General features: G+C 47.1%; 1 protein-coding gene across 6 annotated transcripts in view; it reads right to left on the minus strand.

The window, feature by feature from the left end:
- CTBP2 (C-terminal binding protein 2) overlaps positions 1 to 19,403 on the minus strand; it is a 132,985-nt gene that overhangs the window by 12,173 nt on the left and 101,409 nt on the right. The window contains exon 1 of one of the 6 annotated variants that reach the window (XM_069020245.1): positions 1,148 to 1,228. The exons of 2 other annotated variants lie outside the window; for them this stretch is intronic. Coding sequence is in view for 1 of the 4 variants with exons in the window: in XM_069020241.1 (XP_068876342.1) it covers positions 857 to 878 (22 nt within the window). In the remaining 3 variants the exon portion in view is untranslated. Of the gene's footprint in view, positions 1 to 856; positions 940 to 966; positions 1,128 to 1,147; positions 1,229 to 19,403 lie in introns of those variants that run through there. 3 more of the 6 variants (XM_069020243.1, XM_069020244.1, XM_069020241.1) reach the window with 3 other exon arrangements.

The following is a 19,403-nucleotide window of genomic DNA, read 5'->3' on the forward strand; positions in this document are numbered from 1 at the left end:
GAGGATACAATGCTGTGTAAACCATGAGCATCATCACCACCCCTGCGGAGCTGGGCACCAGCTCTCCTCGAGGCTGGGGTGGGATCAGCTCTGCTTCCCAACAGCCCCCCAGATTCGGTGGCTCCCACGCCATCTGAAGCTGATTTTTGCTGAGAACCCCCCCAGCTGTTCCTGCAAAGTTGGGGCAAGTATTGTTCAACACATATATATTTTTTTTTTTTTAGGCGTTTTCAGCTGCCTGCAGAGCCTGGCCAGCAGTGCGGGGAGAGCTTGCTAAGGAAGAGGGAGAGGAGGAAGGGTTTATGCAAAGGAAAAAAAAAAAAAAAAGCAAGAAAAGCAAGGTTTTGCAGCCACAGAGAACTCAAACTCCACCCCGGCTCACAGGCAGCGCCGCTTGTTGCACGCAGCCCCGCGCATAAAGTGCTTTTGTTTCATTTTTAATACACAAAGCCTGCTTGTCCTTTCCTGCCGCTCCTCCCCTTTGCCACCCACTTGTATCCGATCCCAATGGCACCCCTGCCAAGAGAATTAGGGAGTGCTCCCTGCTAAATGGCAGCCTTTGTGTGACCGCAAGACGGCTGGTACTATCTCACCGAAACAAAAGCAGAAGCCATTTGCCTAATTCTTATTAATCTCAGTTGCCTGTGCCATGCAGCATTAAAATAATAACAAAAAAAGAGGGGAAAAAAGAGGAGAAAAGGCTTTAAACATGTTGTCCTGAAGTATATAAAAGTGCATCAAGAAGCAATCCTGACACTCGCCTGAATTACCCGCTCACAACCAAGTAGCTACAGTTTTACAGTCAACTACACACTTTATTAAACAAACAGAAAAGAAACAGGAAATTTCCCCTTGCCTGGAAAATGTTGCCTCCACATTCTTCTTCTTATTAAAAACCACACATGGCAGTGGAGGAGTAGGGAGGGAGGAGGAAGGGGGGGGAACCCACACACGATAAAATACTACCACTTTTCAGTGCGTTGCCTCTCCTTTCGTCTACGAGGGGGTATCTTCAAACAAGCGATCCCGCGGCCCACAGCTGCAACATCTCAAGACAAATGTCTCTTTGAACACGGAGGGAAAAGAAAAGGCTTTTGTCCTGAGCCCCAGAAGAATGGTCTGAAATTGCGAGAGGAGTTACAGTCACCTCTGCGTGGCTCCCAACTCTTCAGAGCACTCCCTCCAGACTTTGCCGAAGCTTTTAACTAATCGTAGTTCTTTCCCAGCCCTTGAATAAAATCATGTGAGTGCCAGCCAAAAAATCTTATGCTATGCACACTAAAGGGTTTGTATATGTCACAGTTGCTTTCCCCCCTTCCACTCCCCTCCTCCTATTGACTTGCACATACGGCGGGGTTTTTTTTTGAGTTGTCTCAAATGGATTTAATCTGTGCCACGCTGCGTTTTATGTTTGTTTGGGTTTTTTTTGTGTGTGTGGCTTTTTTTTTTTTTTTTTCCAACTTAAAAATGAAACATGCCTTTCTTCCCATGCAGAGTGTGGCTCCAGAAAAAGGCTGATAGCCTTGAGCAGCAGCACCTTGAAAACAAACACAAAGCACTGGGGAAAGCAAGGCTGTGCTGATCTCAGCTACACCCAGAAACCAAGGGCCAAATTCTTTCTTGATGTGTGAATGAACTGATTTTCAGCATCAGAAATGACACTCGATCGCTGGCAGGATTCACATCTTCTTGGAGACGTCCATCTCCTCCTGGTCCTGCTCAGTTTGTCCCAAATAGGTAAAAGCAGCCCCATGTCACTGTTTGAGGGAATGGCTGGAGCTGTGTCAGGGAGGGTTATGCTGGATATCAGGAAAGGTTCTTCCCCCAGAGGGTGCTGGGCACTGCCCAGGCTCCCCAGGGAATGGGCACGGCCCCAAGGCTGCCAGAGCTCCAGGAGCGTTGGGACAGCACTGCCAGGGATGCCCAGGGTGGGGTTGTTGGGGTGTCTGTGCAGGGCCAGGAGCTGGAATGGATGATCCTTGTGGGCCCCTTCCACCTGAGGGTATTTTATGACTTTGTGACTGTCATCCCGATCCCACACTCTGTCAGAGTATGTAGGACACTGCTGCTGTGGGATGTAGAGAACGAGGGCCGGCTGTGCCTGGGCAATGCCCCATCTCCAGAGCATGGCTGGGAGCAGTCACTGGAGCAGTTGTTTTTCCCTCTTTCCAGTTGCCATTGTCACTGCCAGTGGCACCAGCAGCTACAGACAATTCCCACCCAAGAAATAAGAAAAACATCTGCACCTCAGTCCTGTTCAATACCATCAGCACTGCCTCTCCATAGTGTTACTCTATCCCCATTTTATCACCACCCCGCTGAGTCCAACAGCATCATCCCTCCCCTCCACAGACTGCAGGGTCCTGAACAACACAGAGCCGACCCAGGGGAGCACCCAGGAGAAACGGGCAGCAGTTCACTGGCACGCACAGCCCGCTACAGATAAGGGTCCTGCTCACCCTGTCGGGAGCTTCGGGATGCCCAGGGGAGTCCTGGAACTGGAGGACAGGGCAGGAATAAGGAGAACAAAGGTCTATGACCTGGAGTTGGTACTGACTTCTAACACTGACATTGAAAGACCTGTCAGTCTCCCTAACATCCAGTCTCTGAGTACAGGACAAGGGGATTTAGGTACATTTTTCTCTTGAATATAAACCATTGCTTAAGCACTAGAAAATCCCCAGATTTGCTGTCCCTGCCATCACCTCTGCATTACGAGCTGGAGAGCCAAGGTCCCAAGTGGCTTTCCACGGGTCTCCACTCCCTGCAAGCAGAAAGGTTGAGTGGGAAAGGTGCCACTGAGTGATTCTGTGAGGATGGGGATGTTTCAGGAAAGCACTGTGATGCTGCAGGACCCAGAGGACCAATCTCCTCCACCACAGTGTGCTCACCAGTGATGCTCTTTTTTTCACTTACATTTTCCTGTTAGCAAATGCTTCTCATAATAAATGCATATGCAAAAATGAAATAGGACACAAGTCTTATCTCACACTTAGGGGAAAAAACCCAAACATATTTGTAGTTTTTCTAACTACAAATACTCCAGAGGCACTTGGTACTGTGCAGACAGAAGCCACACACACACAGCATATTTAGAAAGTGACATCAAATATATATTTTTTAGAAATAACCACGGATTGTTTTGTATTTTAAAAGCAAAGCATCTTTGAGGCTGCCAGGATCCTACCAGGGACAGACTGCAACATCTTCTCCTTCAGTGGTGACCCAGGTGTTTGAACTGATGCTGGAGCGCCAGGCTCGCAGCCAGGGCTGCTGTGGGGAAGGGGGATGATGGCAAAGTGGAGGCAACTTTCAGCCCACTGGAAAAGCCCACAGGTTCATGGCAGTCCCCTCTGGTGAGGGAAATTGTGTTTCAGAGAAACTCCAGAGATGGGCAGAGAGGCAATAAGGGCCATCCTGCCCTGCTGGAAAGGGAAAAACTCGTACCTGGTGTTGGGAAGAGCCTGTGCAAAGCCCTGAACTCCCCAGCACATTTCCTCCAATCAGCACACAAGAGCTGGATTTTGGCCACTTCCCTTTCCAGATAACTTTTCAAGGCTTCCTTGAAGAAAGTATTTTTAAAAATTCATAGGAAGTTCCCATATAAAACAATGTCCTTATTAGCTGATCCAAGCACCGTGGTTACAGTTCCCAGCTGAACTACTGACACGTGAACCACAGAGAAATGTTCAGTTAAAATATAAATATACATGGTATTTACTTACTCTTTTTAAAATTCCTGCAGGTACACACACCAGAAACACCTCCTTTCGTGTACCCCATTAAAGCACTGGGATACACTGTTGACACCACAGGGATGCAGCCCTGGGGCACAAAAGCCAAACACAAGCTTTGCAAAACTCCAGAGTGCTGGTGTATGAAATGATCTCTGGGCTGAACTAAATCTCACCCAGGAGCACCGCACATACAGCTGCAAGAACAGGAACTGGTGTTAATGCAAGGAAAGAGTAACAGAAGGGTAATGCATGGCCTCTGCTACGTATCAAAATGTTGGTGTTTGGGTTATTCCCACATTGTTGGGTTGGTAAATCCCTGTCTGTGAACACTGAACACCAAGGAGTGACTTCAAGAGGAGCTAACATGAAACTCCTAATGGTCACACGAGGGGATGGGAGACAGGGGTGCCTGAGGGATGTGCTGACCCAGGGACCCTGAGAAGTGGGAGTGCAGAACAGGGCACGGATGGATGGGACAGCAAAACCAGGGAGGCAGTGGGAGCTGCCAGGGCATGGGAGGGGCCATAAGGGGTGGTGAGGTAGGGATGCTACCAAGGAAGCTAAAAGAAGCACCTGGGAGAGAAACTGCTTGCTCAGAGCAGCTCAGATGCCTGTATATATATATAGGGTTTTTTTGTAAGAGAGGGATGGGAAAAAAGAGTGGAAAAGCTCAGTTAGGGTTTGTTTGGTGGTTACGATTCAGACACCATATGGACCCTCAAACTGTCCCACTGCCCAGGGCTGAGCTTTGCAGCTCATATTAAAAAAAAAAAAAACAAACATGGAGAAGATAACAGAAAAACCCCCAATGAATTCTCCCTGAGTATGCTCCACTACTAAGCCCAGTGCTGGAAACAAAGTGTACTTCTAGAGCTCAGTGGGCAGCTTTCCTAATGTTATCCAGCACTCTCTCCAGTGCTGCACTTCAGCTGCAGGATATATCCTTTATTTCTCATGGGTGGGACGTTCACCTCTGAGCCACACATTCCAGCCATACGGCATCATGCACCAGGGACAACATCCCGTGCCAGCTCTCCTTCGGGTCCCTCCCCATCCTCGTTATCCATTTATCTTTTCCCTTTCATCCAAGTGGAAACAAAACTACAGCAGTAGAAAACGAATGAGCTGCTCCAGGAAATGGACAGCTTTCATTGTTTTGGTTTTTGGTTGTTTTTTTTGTTTTTTTTTAAATTTAAAAAATAAAATAAACCCAAGGAGAAGGATGCTGCTGCCAGGGGAGAGCTGCTGATATCGGCCATCTGGGCAGGAGGCTGCTCAAACTTCAAATTGCCCTGAGGGATTCAGAGGCTGTAAAGACGTTTTGGAACATGAGATATTGAAATCAAGGCTAAAGATGGGCCTGTTGACCGGCAGTGACAGCCCTGGCATGGGGACAGCCTGGAATTCTGCTGCCTGAGACCCCCACCAGACCAGCAGCAGGGCTGTCCACAACACACCAGCATTGTGGGGTGCAAACCTGGCTTTATCACACACACAGACCACCATGGTTTAGACTGGAAATTCCCTCAAATTAAAAAAAAGGTAAAGCATCAAAGCAAGCCCTTGGAGCCAGTTTTGGGAAGCGGGAAGGATTCAATCCCACCAGCTGTCCGTGCGCCACCAGCACCATTGGAACTTGTATTTGCACATTGATAGTGAGAGATTCTGAGTGGAAAACAAAGAAAAGGCCATGTTGGGAGATACCTGTAGGAATTACATGATGCTGTTAACCACTGACATTAGTCCTTCCCATTATGCTGGACAGAAAGTGCTCTGAGTCTTTTAAGCAACAGGGCTCCCTCTGAGCATCTCTGCTTTGCTGCTGGCATTCCTGAGATCTGCTGGAGGTTTAGATCCCACAGGAGGGCTGAGACAGCACTGGAGGAGTTTCTGTCTCTGGAGAGACAGAACTGCTTTGCTGGAGTGGGAGCCTGGAGAGCCTTTTGGAAGATAAATCCTCATTTCCATGTCCACCCGTAGCTGTTGTCATCTCAAGTCACTCGTTTACAGCCAGAAGGGACAACAACCCCACCAAGGATCCAGCCCAGGCTTTACCTCATGCTTTTTCCATAAGGGCAATGGGGGAGCCTTCAGTGAGAGCCCAGCTTGACTTTAGGAGCCTCCCCAAAGCCATTTTTGGCCAAGCACAGAGTGCCAAGAAGGGCTGGCCGCTGCCTCAGCTCCTCCTGCACGTGCTGCACATGGGCCAGGGAGCAGCTGAAGCCCTGGCCTGGGGCAAGGGATGGCTCCAATCCTTTAAATCCACCTGGACACCTCCAGCGCCTTCATTCAGAGGAATAAAAGGCCAGGAGCAGTGAGTGCTGTGCCAAGCAGCCAGGAGCACATGGGCTGTCCCTGGGCTGTCCCCACCGCTGTGAGCCACACCAGGAGCACTGGGCTGTCCCTGGGCTGTCCCCAGCGCTGTGAGCCACACCAGGAGCACACAGGGCTGTCCCTGGGCTGTCCCCAGCCCTGTGAGCCACACCAGGAGCACACAGAGCTGTCCCTGGGCTGTCCCCAGCGCTGTGAGCCACACCAGGAGCACTGGGCTGTCCCTGGGCTGTCCCCACCACTGTGAGCCACACCAGAAGCACACTGGGCTGTCCCTGGGCTGTCCCCAGCCCTGTGAGCCACACCAGGAGCACACAGGGCTGTCCCTGGGCTGTCCCCACCGCTGTGAGCCACACCAGGAGCACATAGAGCTGTCCCTGAGCTGTCCCCAGCCCTGTGAGCCACACCAGGAGCACACTGGGCTGTCCCTGGGCTGTCCCCAGCGCTGTGAGCCACGCCGTGTGTGCTACCGGGGGCTCCTCCACAGCCTGCCTGATGCCTGCTGGCTCCTGCAGGGAGAACAGAGAGCTCACTCCAAACCCACAGGTCCTGCCAAGGCCTTGTCCCTCCTAAGACCTCCTAAAATAGCTCCTGGGCGCTGGCCAAGCACACAAGCCCAGCTGGAACCGTCTGCTCAGCGACCCCGCTGCAAGGTCACCCCTCCTGGAGCCCGGGACAGCCACTGCTCAGCCCACTACGGGAACGTGTCAGCCGAGGCCGACAGACCTTTGGCAACTTTCTCCTCTCACATCCCCACCCTCTTCCACATCGATGGTCCAGTGAAGGAACCTCAGCACAGACAGGAAGCCCAAGTATTGCCATGTTCCCAGCAGGTTCACATGGCTCCTGCTTCTCCTTGTCCTAGTTTCTTGCTTCTCTTTATACCCATTTCTTTCTCCATCCCAGTCTGTACCCAGAGCTCCTCTGTGCTCTCCCATCACTCTTTGAGGAATTTGAGACCAATTCCTCTAAGTGCAGAAAGGATGGTGAAATATGTAAGCAGGGGAATAACCTGGAAGGTCCTGGGAGGTGCTGAATGCCTGCAAATCCCACTCATTTCCCTAAGATAAACACCCTCACTTCCCTGTAGCACCGGATTATAACTACGTGAGAAAAACCCCCTAAATGCTAACATTCAAAAGCACTTAACTATGACCTACTTGCTATTAAAGTTGATTTACTTTTACAACTAAAGCTTTACAGGTCTATCATAGGATTTTATCATGGTTGCACTTTAAAAAAACAAACAGGGCACACTTTACATTCCTGTTGAACTTAAAGCAGCCCAGAACCATAAAAACAGAGCAAACAAAGCTCCAGGCTTGGCAGTGACCACCAAACCCCAGCTGCTCCCCCTTGTATCCTTCAAGGAACAGTTGAAGGAGGGAGGCTGATCACCTCATGGGGCTCAGAGCCACCTGGCCTGGCTGAAGATGTCCCTGCTCATGGCAGGGGGTTGGACCAAATAACCTTTAAAGGTCCCTTCCAACCCAAACCATTCAATGATTCCATGAACCCCAATATTTTCTGGTTTAACTAATATTGAAAAAGACTGGGTGCACCTCAGGCAGGATTTCCTAAGCATGAGTGCCTTAAGAAGACAGAGCCCTGTGTGTGGTGATATCCTAGGAAAAATATTGAAGAGAAAATCACTCCTGCTTCAACCCATGTTCCCTAACTAATATATTTGATTATTTTCAATATTGCTGTAAAGCTGTCTCCCAAGATACATCAGGAAAATGATGATGGATCCCACACTATGCTTGCAGCCACATTCCCAGAGGAGAAGGTTCTGCCGGAAAGTTCAACAGGAATGGGGGATGACACAGGGTCCAGCAGCATCTCCTGGCCTGACATCTTCTCTCTGAGCCACCTGCAAGGCTGCTCACTCAGCTGGGGAAAAATAAAACCAACCCAAAGCCCCCACTGAGAAAGCTCAATCTCTTTATCCAACTTCTCAGAAAAAAGATTTTAGAGATGCCACACAATAGAGCCCTTTTTAGCTATCTGTGCCCTCGAGCCATGCATTAATACAGCTGAGACTAAGCTGGATTGAGGGAATTTTAAATTGGTGTGCTGGATGATGTAGAAAGCTATCAAAAAAAACCCCAACAAAACCCAAACCTAAAAAACCCTCACTCAAAAATGAAAAAAGGAGACTACACAGAACTGGATTGTAGGCTGGAGATTTCATGAGGCCAGGGTGAGCAAGCAAAACCTCCCACTGGAAATGTTATTAATAATCATGTCTTATCTCCTGGAACAGAGAAATTACCTTGATTAATAACAATACACGGATTATTTACAAACTCCCACATCTTAGAATACTATCATTTAATCATGTTTTTTTTAGACTGAGGGGAAAAAAAGTGGTGGTCAGAGCAGCAAAGTCTGTATACTAAACTCATCCTTCTTAACCCTTCTGACTTTGCACCTCCTTAGAGCCACACTGGCTGCTCATCAGTAACTCCTGTGTGCTGAGGGCATCCTGAAGGTGCAAAGGGGCCTTGTAGGTATTTCAGGAAGATATGAGAGCGTAGGTATGGAGATTTTCAGGTGCACAAAATTAGGCTAAATGTAGAAATTTGAACTTCAGAGAATCATTGAGTCATTTAGGTTGGAAAAGACCTCGGACATCATAGAGTCCAACCATTCCCCCAGCACTGCCAAGACCACCACTAACCCATGTCCCCAAGTGCCACATGGCTCTTAAATCCCTCTAGGGATGGGGACTCCACCACTGTCCTGGGCAGCCCTTTGGTACACAGATGTCATGTTCCTATGAGTAAACTTCAAGCCAGAAAAAAAGTCTTTTGTAATTCAGGGCTATTAAATCTTTTTTGAAATGTTCAAATCAAATTAAACCAAATGAGATTTTTTTTTTTTGTAAGTTGCTTTTAAATTCAATTCTTTCAAATATCCGCTGAACCTTTTGAAAATTAAATTAATTTTATTTTTAATGCAATGTGCAGTTGTGGAGATCTGAGGAAAAGCATGTGGTCCCAGAAGCATGTGGGGTTTTTCCTAACTATACAAGTTGCTCTAATAAAAAGATATTATCTCCCCCTGCAAACCTTGTCTGGCTTCAGCTTTCCAAGCTGAATAAAGATAGCAAAAAGTTCAATTATTAACTTTCCCATTCTTTATTTTCCCTCTTTATCAGGCTTTTCCTGGCCACTCGCATTCCTGCCTGGCTGCAAAACCCGGGCTGCAGGTCTGGACAAGAGCCTGTGGACCCAAAGAGGGCTGGAACCAGCCAAAACTCTTCCAAAAATTCTCAAATGACATTGAGGATGTGATTTCTTTTGGTACAGTGGACAGAAGCTCTGAGGAAGGACCCAGGAAGAAGCTGAGGTGCCTCTGGTCACCCCACCTCACCATTCCAGCTTTCTCAAAGCTCTGGAGGCTGAAGCAAACCCCTCCAGATTGGTCCAGCCAGGCTGTTCCTGGGGCCTGGCTGCACAGCATGCACTAGGAATGGGTGAGAACATACCTAACATTTTTTCTCATCCCTGACCCTAAAACATTCTGTGGATTAGTGATAATCCCCAGCCACACATTTCACATCTTAAATTAAAACAGGGGACCGGGCAACGCTGACTGAAAAACCGTCACCAATGTTGTGACACCAAAGTGCCCCCTCACCCCGTGACCTTCCATCTGTCAGCACAAGTGATGCTCACCCCACCAAGGGTTTCCACATGGGGTTTTCCTCTGTGTCCAGGGTGGGCTGGAGTCAAAGCAAGGTTAAACTCCCATCATTTTGTAAATCCTACCCCTGAAGCTGCTTCATCTCCCCCTCTCCCACCCCAGCCCTCAGCCAGGTCAGCTGCACGCCAGCGCCTTCTGGTTTATGGAAAACCATGTTCAGTGTCCAAATATTGCACAGATCCTTGAATAATAGAGCTTATAACCCCCCTAATTTATCATCACTGTTTAAAATAGTATCACTAATAAGTAATTGTAGTTGAAACATTTATCTTAAACCAGAACTATTTAAACGATGATAATCTAGAAAAATCTTTGCTAATCTGCTCCATCTTTGAGCAAAAGAAATACACACTCCCTGGCTTTCGTACTAAAACAAAAATGAGCACTGGCAGAGCAAGCAAAGTCATCTGCAAACACAAATCAACCTTTTCTCCTTGTGAGCCAGAGTAGCCCAAGGGATAACGGCACGATCACGCTCCTGATGTATTCATACAGCACATTTCATCTTCATTAATCCAGATAACACACTGGCAGATTCTTATTTTTCAGTTCCAAGAATGATGAGCTGTTCCTGTGCTCCAGCAGTCCAACACCCACCTCTCCCCCACGCACAGGGGTCTGACCATCACCCTGGAGCTCCAGGGGTGTCTCCTGCCCTCCCAATCCCTTGGGAAGGGGCTGTAGCACTGGAGCCCCAGCCTGTCCCAGCTCCTGGCTGTGGCCCAGGAGGCTTCAAAGTCCACCACACCTTTGGCCACCGTGAGGGGCTTTAAGGACCTCCTGAAGCTGCCCTGTCCTTGCCCTTCATGGCTTTTCTCATAGGGGCAACCTCAGCAATGCAACAAGAGCTAAAGGAGGCAGCTCAGGACGCTCAACAAAGAATTCCTGCACAGATCCGTATTTTCTCTTCGTTTTTCATGAACTGGTGTTTTGGTCAACAGTGTTCATATTTAAGGTGTCATATTTTCTTGTGCATGCCAAGGATTGCTACAGTGCAACTCCCACAGCTGCTGGGAGGCATTTCCTGCAGGCTCCTCAGCACACTGAGAGACAAATAAAATCCAAACTGTAGAGAAACTGACTGCTCTTGAAACCATGTTAACTCTAATGGGCTGAAAAAATCTTCATTTTTATGTCTCTTCACCATCACAGTGCTGATGTAGGTGAGCACAGGATATAGGTTTATCTAATAATGTATACCCAAGATAGTGAAAAATATTTTACATTTGCCTACAGTTATAAAACTGTAAATCACACTGAACAACATCACTGCAGTAAGCTCTTTTCCTCTAACCATTTGCTATATTTTATTGGTTCAATGAATCCCATCACCTATCAGCCCAAGAGCTGTACTTATAGACTGTATGGTGAGTCTCAGGTAATTTATTTAGTCTTAAAATTGTGCCACAAACCCACCAAAGCGAGGTATGGGAAAATGAACTGATCAGGTTTAATTTCTTTGTTGGGAATAAGATAGGGGAAGAGAGGGAAAGGAGTCTTGCACTGAAATTTCAGAAAGTTGACAAAATTTCCTGCCTTGCAGCAGAAAGCAGTTGGCAAAGAAGGATGCTGATGCATCCCACCCCTGTCTGCAGGTTTATACACTTGATTAGATCATACAGATTACAAAACAAACCAAATGAAACTGAGCGTGCTGAGAAAACTCCAGTGGCTCCTGCAGCGACGACAATCCTACACTGTGCCTCTGTCTGAGAGGGTCCCAAAGCTTCCCCAAGAGCTGCCACTGACACAAAACCACCCTGCTGGCTGTAGTCAACAGGTTCAGGCGACATGGCAAAGAGGGGAAGTAAGACATGGTGCTCATCAAGACACCCAGCTAAATGAGCACTGTACAATTTCACACAGTTTTCATCGTTCATTCCATCAATACCCAAGAGATAATTGTACAATACTCACTGTAATCTATTCTTTTTAATTAATACCTTTGGTAATACAAAGAAAAACCCAATATTGTGAAAAATAACAAAAACAAAGCAGAGCACATGGCCAGCTGACTTTCCTAAGAATACTTAAGAATACAGAGGTGGCTTTTTAATTACAATCAAACCCCTTTCTATTCTGTGGCATTACTTTTAGCAAGAGTTTTCCCAAATCTCTCCCTAATTCTCAGCCCAACACAAGTCGCCTTCCTTGACCTGCTGTCCTCTCTCTGCAAGCAGACAAAATTTGTCTCCCTCAAGCCCTCATCCTTTGGAAGGAAAAAGGAAGGAGATTCTTCTGCAGAAACATGTTAGAAGTTGCTCTCAACATAAAATCACTGAATTCTAGAATGGTTTGGGTTAGAAGGAACCTTAAAGACCATCCAGTGCCACCCCTGCCATGGGCAGGGACACCTTCCACTGTCCCAGGTTGCTCCAAGCCCCATCCAGCCTGACCTTGGACACTGCCAGGGATCTAGGAGTAGCCACAGCTTCTACAGGCAAGGCCTCACCACCCTCACAGGAAAGAACTTCTTCCCAGTATCTAATCTAAACTGACTCTGCTTCATCTTAAAAACCAACACAGAGATCCCCTATAAAAAGAGACCTAGATTTGTCACAGGATGTGGAAATTATTCCCCAAGTTTACCAAAACAAGCTATTTTGTTGCTGCTCAGAAGAACCAGACCTTGAGAGAGGTGCAGATCCATCTCAGTGCCTTGCTCAAGGTCTTGCCAACTGACATTGAAGAGTTTCATAACTAATTTTTGTTGTGTTTGTAAAGCAAGGGTCACAATTCGTGAAGAACTCCTCTTCCAGCTCTCACTGAATGAACATGATGGATCTGCACCAAGTGCAGCCACGTTGTGCTCTCTGGGGGCCCTGCAGGAGGTGTGGGTGAGGATGCAGCACAGATACCCAGACAGCAACACATCTCACCCTCCTCTGCCTCCTGACTTCAGTGAGCTGGTGAACGCTGCCTGCTGCCAGGATGAGGTACAGAGTGTGCAGGGGACATCCCTGGCATGTGCCCGGGTTCGAGCAATCGACTTGTGACTGCTCTGCTGTTTCTGCCCCTGTCAGGCACAAAAACAAAATCCCAGTTGCTACTTCCTTGTGATTCACATGAGGAGTGCCTGGAGTCAATGGGTTCAGTGTGGGGATCATTCAAACCAGCTGCGGCCACTAAAAGAATCCATTCTTCATTCCTGCGACCAGGCTTGCTAGAAAGTAGGGAGCAAATGTTCCACCCTAAATAGTTTTGGTCTGAGCACAAGAGAAGCTATTGGCAACAACAACATTGAGAGAAAGAATGTCTTAGCATCAGGCTCAGATGCCTTGCAAATGTATTTTGTATCCTCTACCCCAATTTGTATTTCTTTCTGCCTGTAACAGACTACATGCTTTAATCAGCTCTGGCAGATTGCTGAGCGTCTTTATTTTGGCTAGTAGAGAGCTCCCTTCCATATGGGACCTATCTAGGATGGAAAGCACATCGACTGGGATGGAGAGCCCAACCCCAGCTGAGCACCAGGCCGCCGTGGCCTCCACTGTGAAGCCAAATTGTGCAGGAGCCACAGAATCACAAAATGGCTTGGATTGGAAGAGACCTTAATGCTCATCCAGTTCCAGCACCCTGAGGGACACCTTCCCCTAGACCAGCTCCAAGCCCTGTCCAGCCTGGCTTTGAACACTTCCAGGGATGGGGCAGCCACAGCTTCCTCACCATCCTCACAGTAATGAACTTCTCCCCAGTATTCCATCTAAACCCACCATCTTTCCGTTCAACAGCTCCCTCTGGGTGACCAACCAGGCCTGATCTGAGCATTTTCTTTGCGTTGACTAGCAAGAGCAGCCCTGACACGGTGCATATGTTCTGAATTTGATGTACTTCAGAAACAAAATGAGGAAAAAAGTTATTGTGCTGCACTGTGAAATACCAAAAGCACTGAACTGTGCTGCATTAACATGGCATTGTCTCCAAGACTCTTGTCCAACTGCAGGCTGACAGGAGGAGCTGGCACACAGACACTGAGAAGTGCCCATATCCTTTCCTCACACCCCCAGCACATGAATGTCTCCATCCAGTTATCAGTGCAGCCTGAACTGGGGACAATGCTCATTAACAAAAGATACAAGGGAGGATAACAACTGAAAGATAAAGATTTGCATTTATTAATGTCACAATATAAAGGAAATGATAAAGCCCTGCAAGCCGAATTTCTAATTTGGTCCTAATCCCACTGGGCGTAGCTGTGCCAGCCCTGGCTGCCTCTCCGTCTCAGTCCCAGTCTCCTTTCCATCAGTCAGGACAAGCCTTTTCCCAAGTCACAACAGCTGGCTGGAGCAACCCTCCACCTCCTCTTTCTTGCTACAACTTTCCCTTAGAGCATGATGACTTTTAAATCCTTTTAGGCTCAAAGCCCAGTAACCAGTAAAGCCCAGCACAAAGTGATATTTATTTCTCACAACTATTTTTTTTTTCTGTAAGAATCCAATAGAAAAATAACCTCAGCAGTATTTGTCATAGCCAGAGGTGGATTTGAAGCTCTTATGAAGTGAGTGTGCTGCCCACAGTGGTGTTTGATGCCTGGTTCTTAACAGAGTTAGAGGAAGAGCCTACCCTGAGCCAAAATTCCTGTCCTCCTCCAGCTGTAGTAAGGAGTGACTTCAAATCTTTTGGGGGGCTGGAAACTTTGGTATGGACAAAGAACTCAAATGAACAGCGACAATGGCTGCAGAGTGATTTCCTTAATTAGAAAATTGGCTGTGTTCCTAAGGAGGAAGAAAACAATGCTGCAGACTGCCAAGGCAAAGAGCAAGTAAAAACTGTAGCACATGTAGCTCTGGAGGAAACACAAACGGGCTCTATCAGGCCCTCAGATCCTCCAAAACCACTTGTAATTATTAAGCTGAAAATCAAGCACAGTCCTGCTGCTGAATCAGAGCAGCACAGGCTTGTGAATATGACTTGGCCTTAATTAATTCATTTTGACAAAGCTCAAAACACTCTCCAGGCGATTTAAGACACCGTAAAAAATAAGGAACTGACAGTTTTTGACCTCAAGATGTCAAATACAGAACTGCTGCCTAGTTGTGATGAGCTGTCAGTCTCTCCCCTGGACATCCCCACTGCAGCTCTGCATTTCACAGGGTGGGCTGCAACCACCCAACGTGGTCCACGAGACGACTGGCACGTTCTGACAGCATCAGTCAGCCCATCCTCAACAGCATCCAAGAATCCCTGTCAGTACAGCAGCAGTGGTGGGTGGTCTTCTCAGCCTCTGCTCTGTTTGGTGATGGAAAATACTAACCAGGAAGGCTGTGTAGCTTTGTTAAACAGCAGACCAGATCCCAAGCACAACAAACTCTCTAAGAAGAGACATTTCAGAGCGTGCGTGTCTCTCAAACCAGCACAGGGACAGAGAGGCTGCACAGAAAAGGGAAGAAAACAACAGGCAGAGAAACTGCAGCTTTTCCCTGCACTGGTCACATGTGGATCTGTCAATCTGACCAGCACCTGACACCTGTGATCAGAAAGAAGCTGATACCTGTTGTGCTGAGACAACTGAACATCCTGCTACAGAAATTCAATGTCTGGTGCCAAAACAGCACTCCCGGGGAAGAGACAATGTCTGGGGAGACTGGGAAGGCAAAGGCAGAGGAAAACACTCCTTAGCTGCAACAGAAAACCAACATGCTGATGCCCCTCCTCAGCACAGGACTCTGGCCAAGGAGAAACAGGGGTCATGGACTATTTCCAGGGGCACACTTGAGATGCTCTCACTGTAGTTGAACATGAAGCTGTGGCCTCCCAGGGCTGCGCACGCTCCTCGGGGTGATGGGAGCCCCCCATCCGACTGAGCATGGGGGGTTCAGGTTTTCCTGCTTCAAACCAGCCACCCAGTGAAACAAAACATGAGTTTCAGATGTGAGGGAGGCTGAGGAGCACAGCTGTGGGCTGCGGACAGGTGACCACAGAGCAATGGCAGCAGTAAGGCTGAGTTTTCAGAGTGTGGCTCCAAAAAGAGATCTCAGAGCACACCCTCATGATCCACTTCCAGGCAGGAGATGAGAATCATCCCAAACTTGACAGGAGAATACAGGTATCACTCCAGGAGATTGCCAAAATTGCCTTACACTGACACCCAGGAGCTCCACATGGCTTAATAAAAAGCATCAAAGCACAGGTCACACACTGTTTACCAGAAAATTAACCTTAAAGCAAAACCTTGGAACCAAGAGTTTTTTTGAAAGGAATTTTAAATTGCTATTTTGCCAAATTCTGATTGAAAATTTTTGCTCAGACCCCAAGGGCTCATGACCCACTTACCAAGCATGGCACTGCTGTATTTGGAAGGACTTGAGTCAGAGTATTTCTAACTCCACAAAGGGTAGGAGCTAGAGGCAAACAAACAAAGCGTGTAACTGCGCCAGCTTGAGAGGAGAAGTGTACAAAAAATTTGGAACGCAAACATTTGGTGACTGTTACCAGCACCATTTTTCCCAAGCATGGAATGCTTTCCTATAAACTGGCCACCTTTAGGGCACCCTCTGTCCTGCCACAGTATTTTGGTTGGATTACAGTTACTGATTCCAGTATTTTCCTCTTTCTTCTGCTCTCCTGCTTTCTTCCTTCCTTTCCCACTTCTCCAGATGTGTTTGTGCTGGAGGAAAGCTGCTCCCTTTGTCTCAGTGGGGCAGTTTCCAGCCCTGCCTGCTGTCAGCAGTGCGTGCAGCCTGGGCTGTCCAGCACCTCTTAGTATGTGCTTCTTCAAAGAACCGTGGGGCTCTAAGTGCCTTATGAGCAGATTAAACAAACAAACAGGTAAAAGGCATATTAACTCAGTGTGCCTAATAACTTCCTAGAGTGGGAGTAAAGGAAATTGGAGATTTCCCAGGAAATTATGCAGAGTAAGGCCAGATCCTCCCAGGTGGCATCACATAGAGGAATTGTGTCCTCCTGGCACAGGCAATCAATGACCAAACCAAAACACCACCAAAACCTGGATGGGAATTGCATTGCAAATTCCTGTCTTGTTGAGTCCAGCTGCAGCTCTGGAGCCTGAGGGCTCTGGGAGGAGTGCGAGAGGCTTTGCAGGAGGAGTTAGAGCAGCAGTGCTCTTCTTTACTGGATCTGATGCCTCTTCCTTCCTGGAGCAGAACAGTTCATTGTCCCCTGGGAGAAGAGTGGAGCTTCTCCTTTGGCTCTCACATGTGCTCTGCAACTTCCCGTAGGCTGAACCGCCTGCACAACGTGACTGCACAGTGCAGAACCTCTGAGCACCAAGCCTTGTAGGAGCCAGGGCTGCTTCTCCCAGCCCTTCTGAGAGATCTGCTTTCCACATGTCTGTGCCAATGTATTTGCCTTCTCCCCTGGGAAAGGCCAGTCTCCCTCTCTGCTGATCCAACCCCTCTCTCCCTGCCTCAGCCGGCTGCACAAGGAGGAGAGCACATGGATGGGGACAAATGGTCAGGTTTGCTTTCCTCAGCACCACTCCTCTCTTTGGTGCCACCTCTGCTGAGGACACAACACCGTGGCTGTGCTGTCCCCAGCCTCTGCTCAGGCAGTCCCCCTGCTGTACCAAAAGCTATGGTAGGATGGGACTTCCCTCTGCATTTCCCAGGAAAAAGCTCATCTACTACCACAAAAGAAATACCACGTGAGAAAAGCTCCGTGTCAGAGCTAAGCACAAGTTACAAGACGTATTAACCTCCAACTTTCCAAACTCCCTCCTAGACGGACAAGGCAGTCAAATGGATCTGCTCTGGATTTCTATTACAAACCCCTCACAGCTGCAAATCCTTTACAAGGTGATTTTTACTTAGCAAAGCACCTGTTTTTCACCCTGAGCACTGTCTCCCCTCTGACAAATATTTCTGTTTACAGTCTGGAACTTTGTCATATCGAGCCGTGACTGAATTCATTATCTCCACACTCCTGTTGTGTCAATATTACATGACTGCCATTTCTCTGTCTCTTCCTGAACTGCTACCATGATTAACACTGCTGTTTGTGTTCACAAGTGACCTCCTTTGCTTTATTGCAGCCCATAGTGTCACAAATCCTAAAATGATCCCAAAATACTGATGGACAGGCCAGTTCTGACATCTGCTAGTTCCAAGGATCTTCAAACCCCTCTGTCAAACATCCCGCAGAAGTCCATCCTTCCCTCTCAAGAGAAGCATCCTTGGTCCCCTTCTGCTTTGATCACTTGTAACTCTGAAGCACTTTGCTGTTTCAGAAGCCCTGGATGCTCCTTCCATCCACCTTCCAGCTCAGATTTTCCACATTAACACTCCAGACTTCGTGTAGTTCAATCAAGTTTAAAGTCTCAGTTTTTGCTCTTTCCCAGCTACCACTCAGCTGTGCCTGGTGAAACACTTATGGCAACCATTTAGAATGGTCAAAAAGCCACAATAATTTATCAATTAATTTTGCACCCTCTCTACAGTAGAGGACAATGGGTCTGTATCTATGAATAATTTTAATTTCCTGAGTTATTTTTTGTCTTGAGAGCCTTGCACTGAGCTAGTTGGGCTAGATCATGAATAGGAGCAGTAGCCAGCCTGACAACAGAGTTTTAGGCTGAGCAAACCAAAATTGGGGTAAGTTGCCTAAACAGAATGAGAACAGGTATATGATGGTTTTACATAAAAATGTCAGAAATTAAGAAAAAAGAAACATTCAACTGTATGCAAAACATAACCTCTTTTAAATGTCCAAAGCAGAACAAAAGTTGTTAACACACAGCCAGTTCTGCACCTCAAAGACCATGCAAAAATAACCCAAAACTGAATAGTCGACAGCAAACTAAATAGTCAGCATCAGTGCTGACTGGTACCACGTCTAAAAGTAATTTGAGCTTTAATAATTCAACACAATTTAATTTGCTGGTAGTAGGAAAGGTGGAATTTGCTTTTTTTCCAAAGGATGACGTGGATGGATATCCTATCTCTGTAAGGTACACCCCAATTTGTGGTAAGTGCTGGGCGTGAGGCCAAACACACAGAACACACACACAAAGCCCTGGTGTTCTCTGGATCAGGTCCATAAACCACAGGAACTGAGATCAAACAAGAAATTCTCTGACAGATTTAACATGTGAAACCAAGCAACATCACCGATATTTATTTTACCCAGAAGACCTGACTAGAATTTTGTTTCAGAAGTTTTCAAACTTGCAAGTGTTTGGTGGAATTCCTCTTCCTTACTTCAGCCTGTTAATATCAGTCCCAGTGCTAACAACCCAACTTGTGAATGTACAGAGGGAAAACAGAGCTTCATGAAATATTGATACACACTTGGAAATTTGACAATTATCTCCAAAGCTCCTTGGTAAAACCTGAAGCAAATAAATAGCAAACATTTCCTGCACTCATTAAAACACTGAAAAACAGAGAAAGAAACCTACTCATTATCCATTTGACAAATCTATCCTATTATTTTTAATAATGCACAGGCTTCCAATGCATGAAACCTACAGCTTCTCCTGCTTAGGAAACCACTGGGTTTGTAGATCTAATTTTAAGAAATGCAATAAAAGTCAGTGATGTAGAGCTGGTTCCTTTTGCAGGAGAGAGTAAAAATCCTTCTCCTATTGAAATCAATGACAAAATCACCATTTTTCAAGTGAACTTGACTCACTGCCCTACTCTGGAAATTACTTCTCCAGAACGGTAT

This window comes from Aphelocoma coerulescens, chromosome 6 (genome assembly GCF_041296385.1).
Source record: "Aphelocoma coerulescens isolate FSJ_1873_10779 chromosome 6, UR_Acoe_1.0, whole genome shotgun sequence".
Taxonomy (NCBI): domain Eukaryota; kingdom Metazoa; phylum Chordata; class Aves; order Passeriformes; family Corvidae; genus Aphelocoma; species Aphelocoma coerulescens.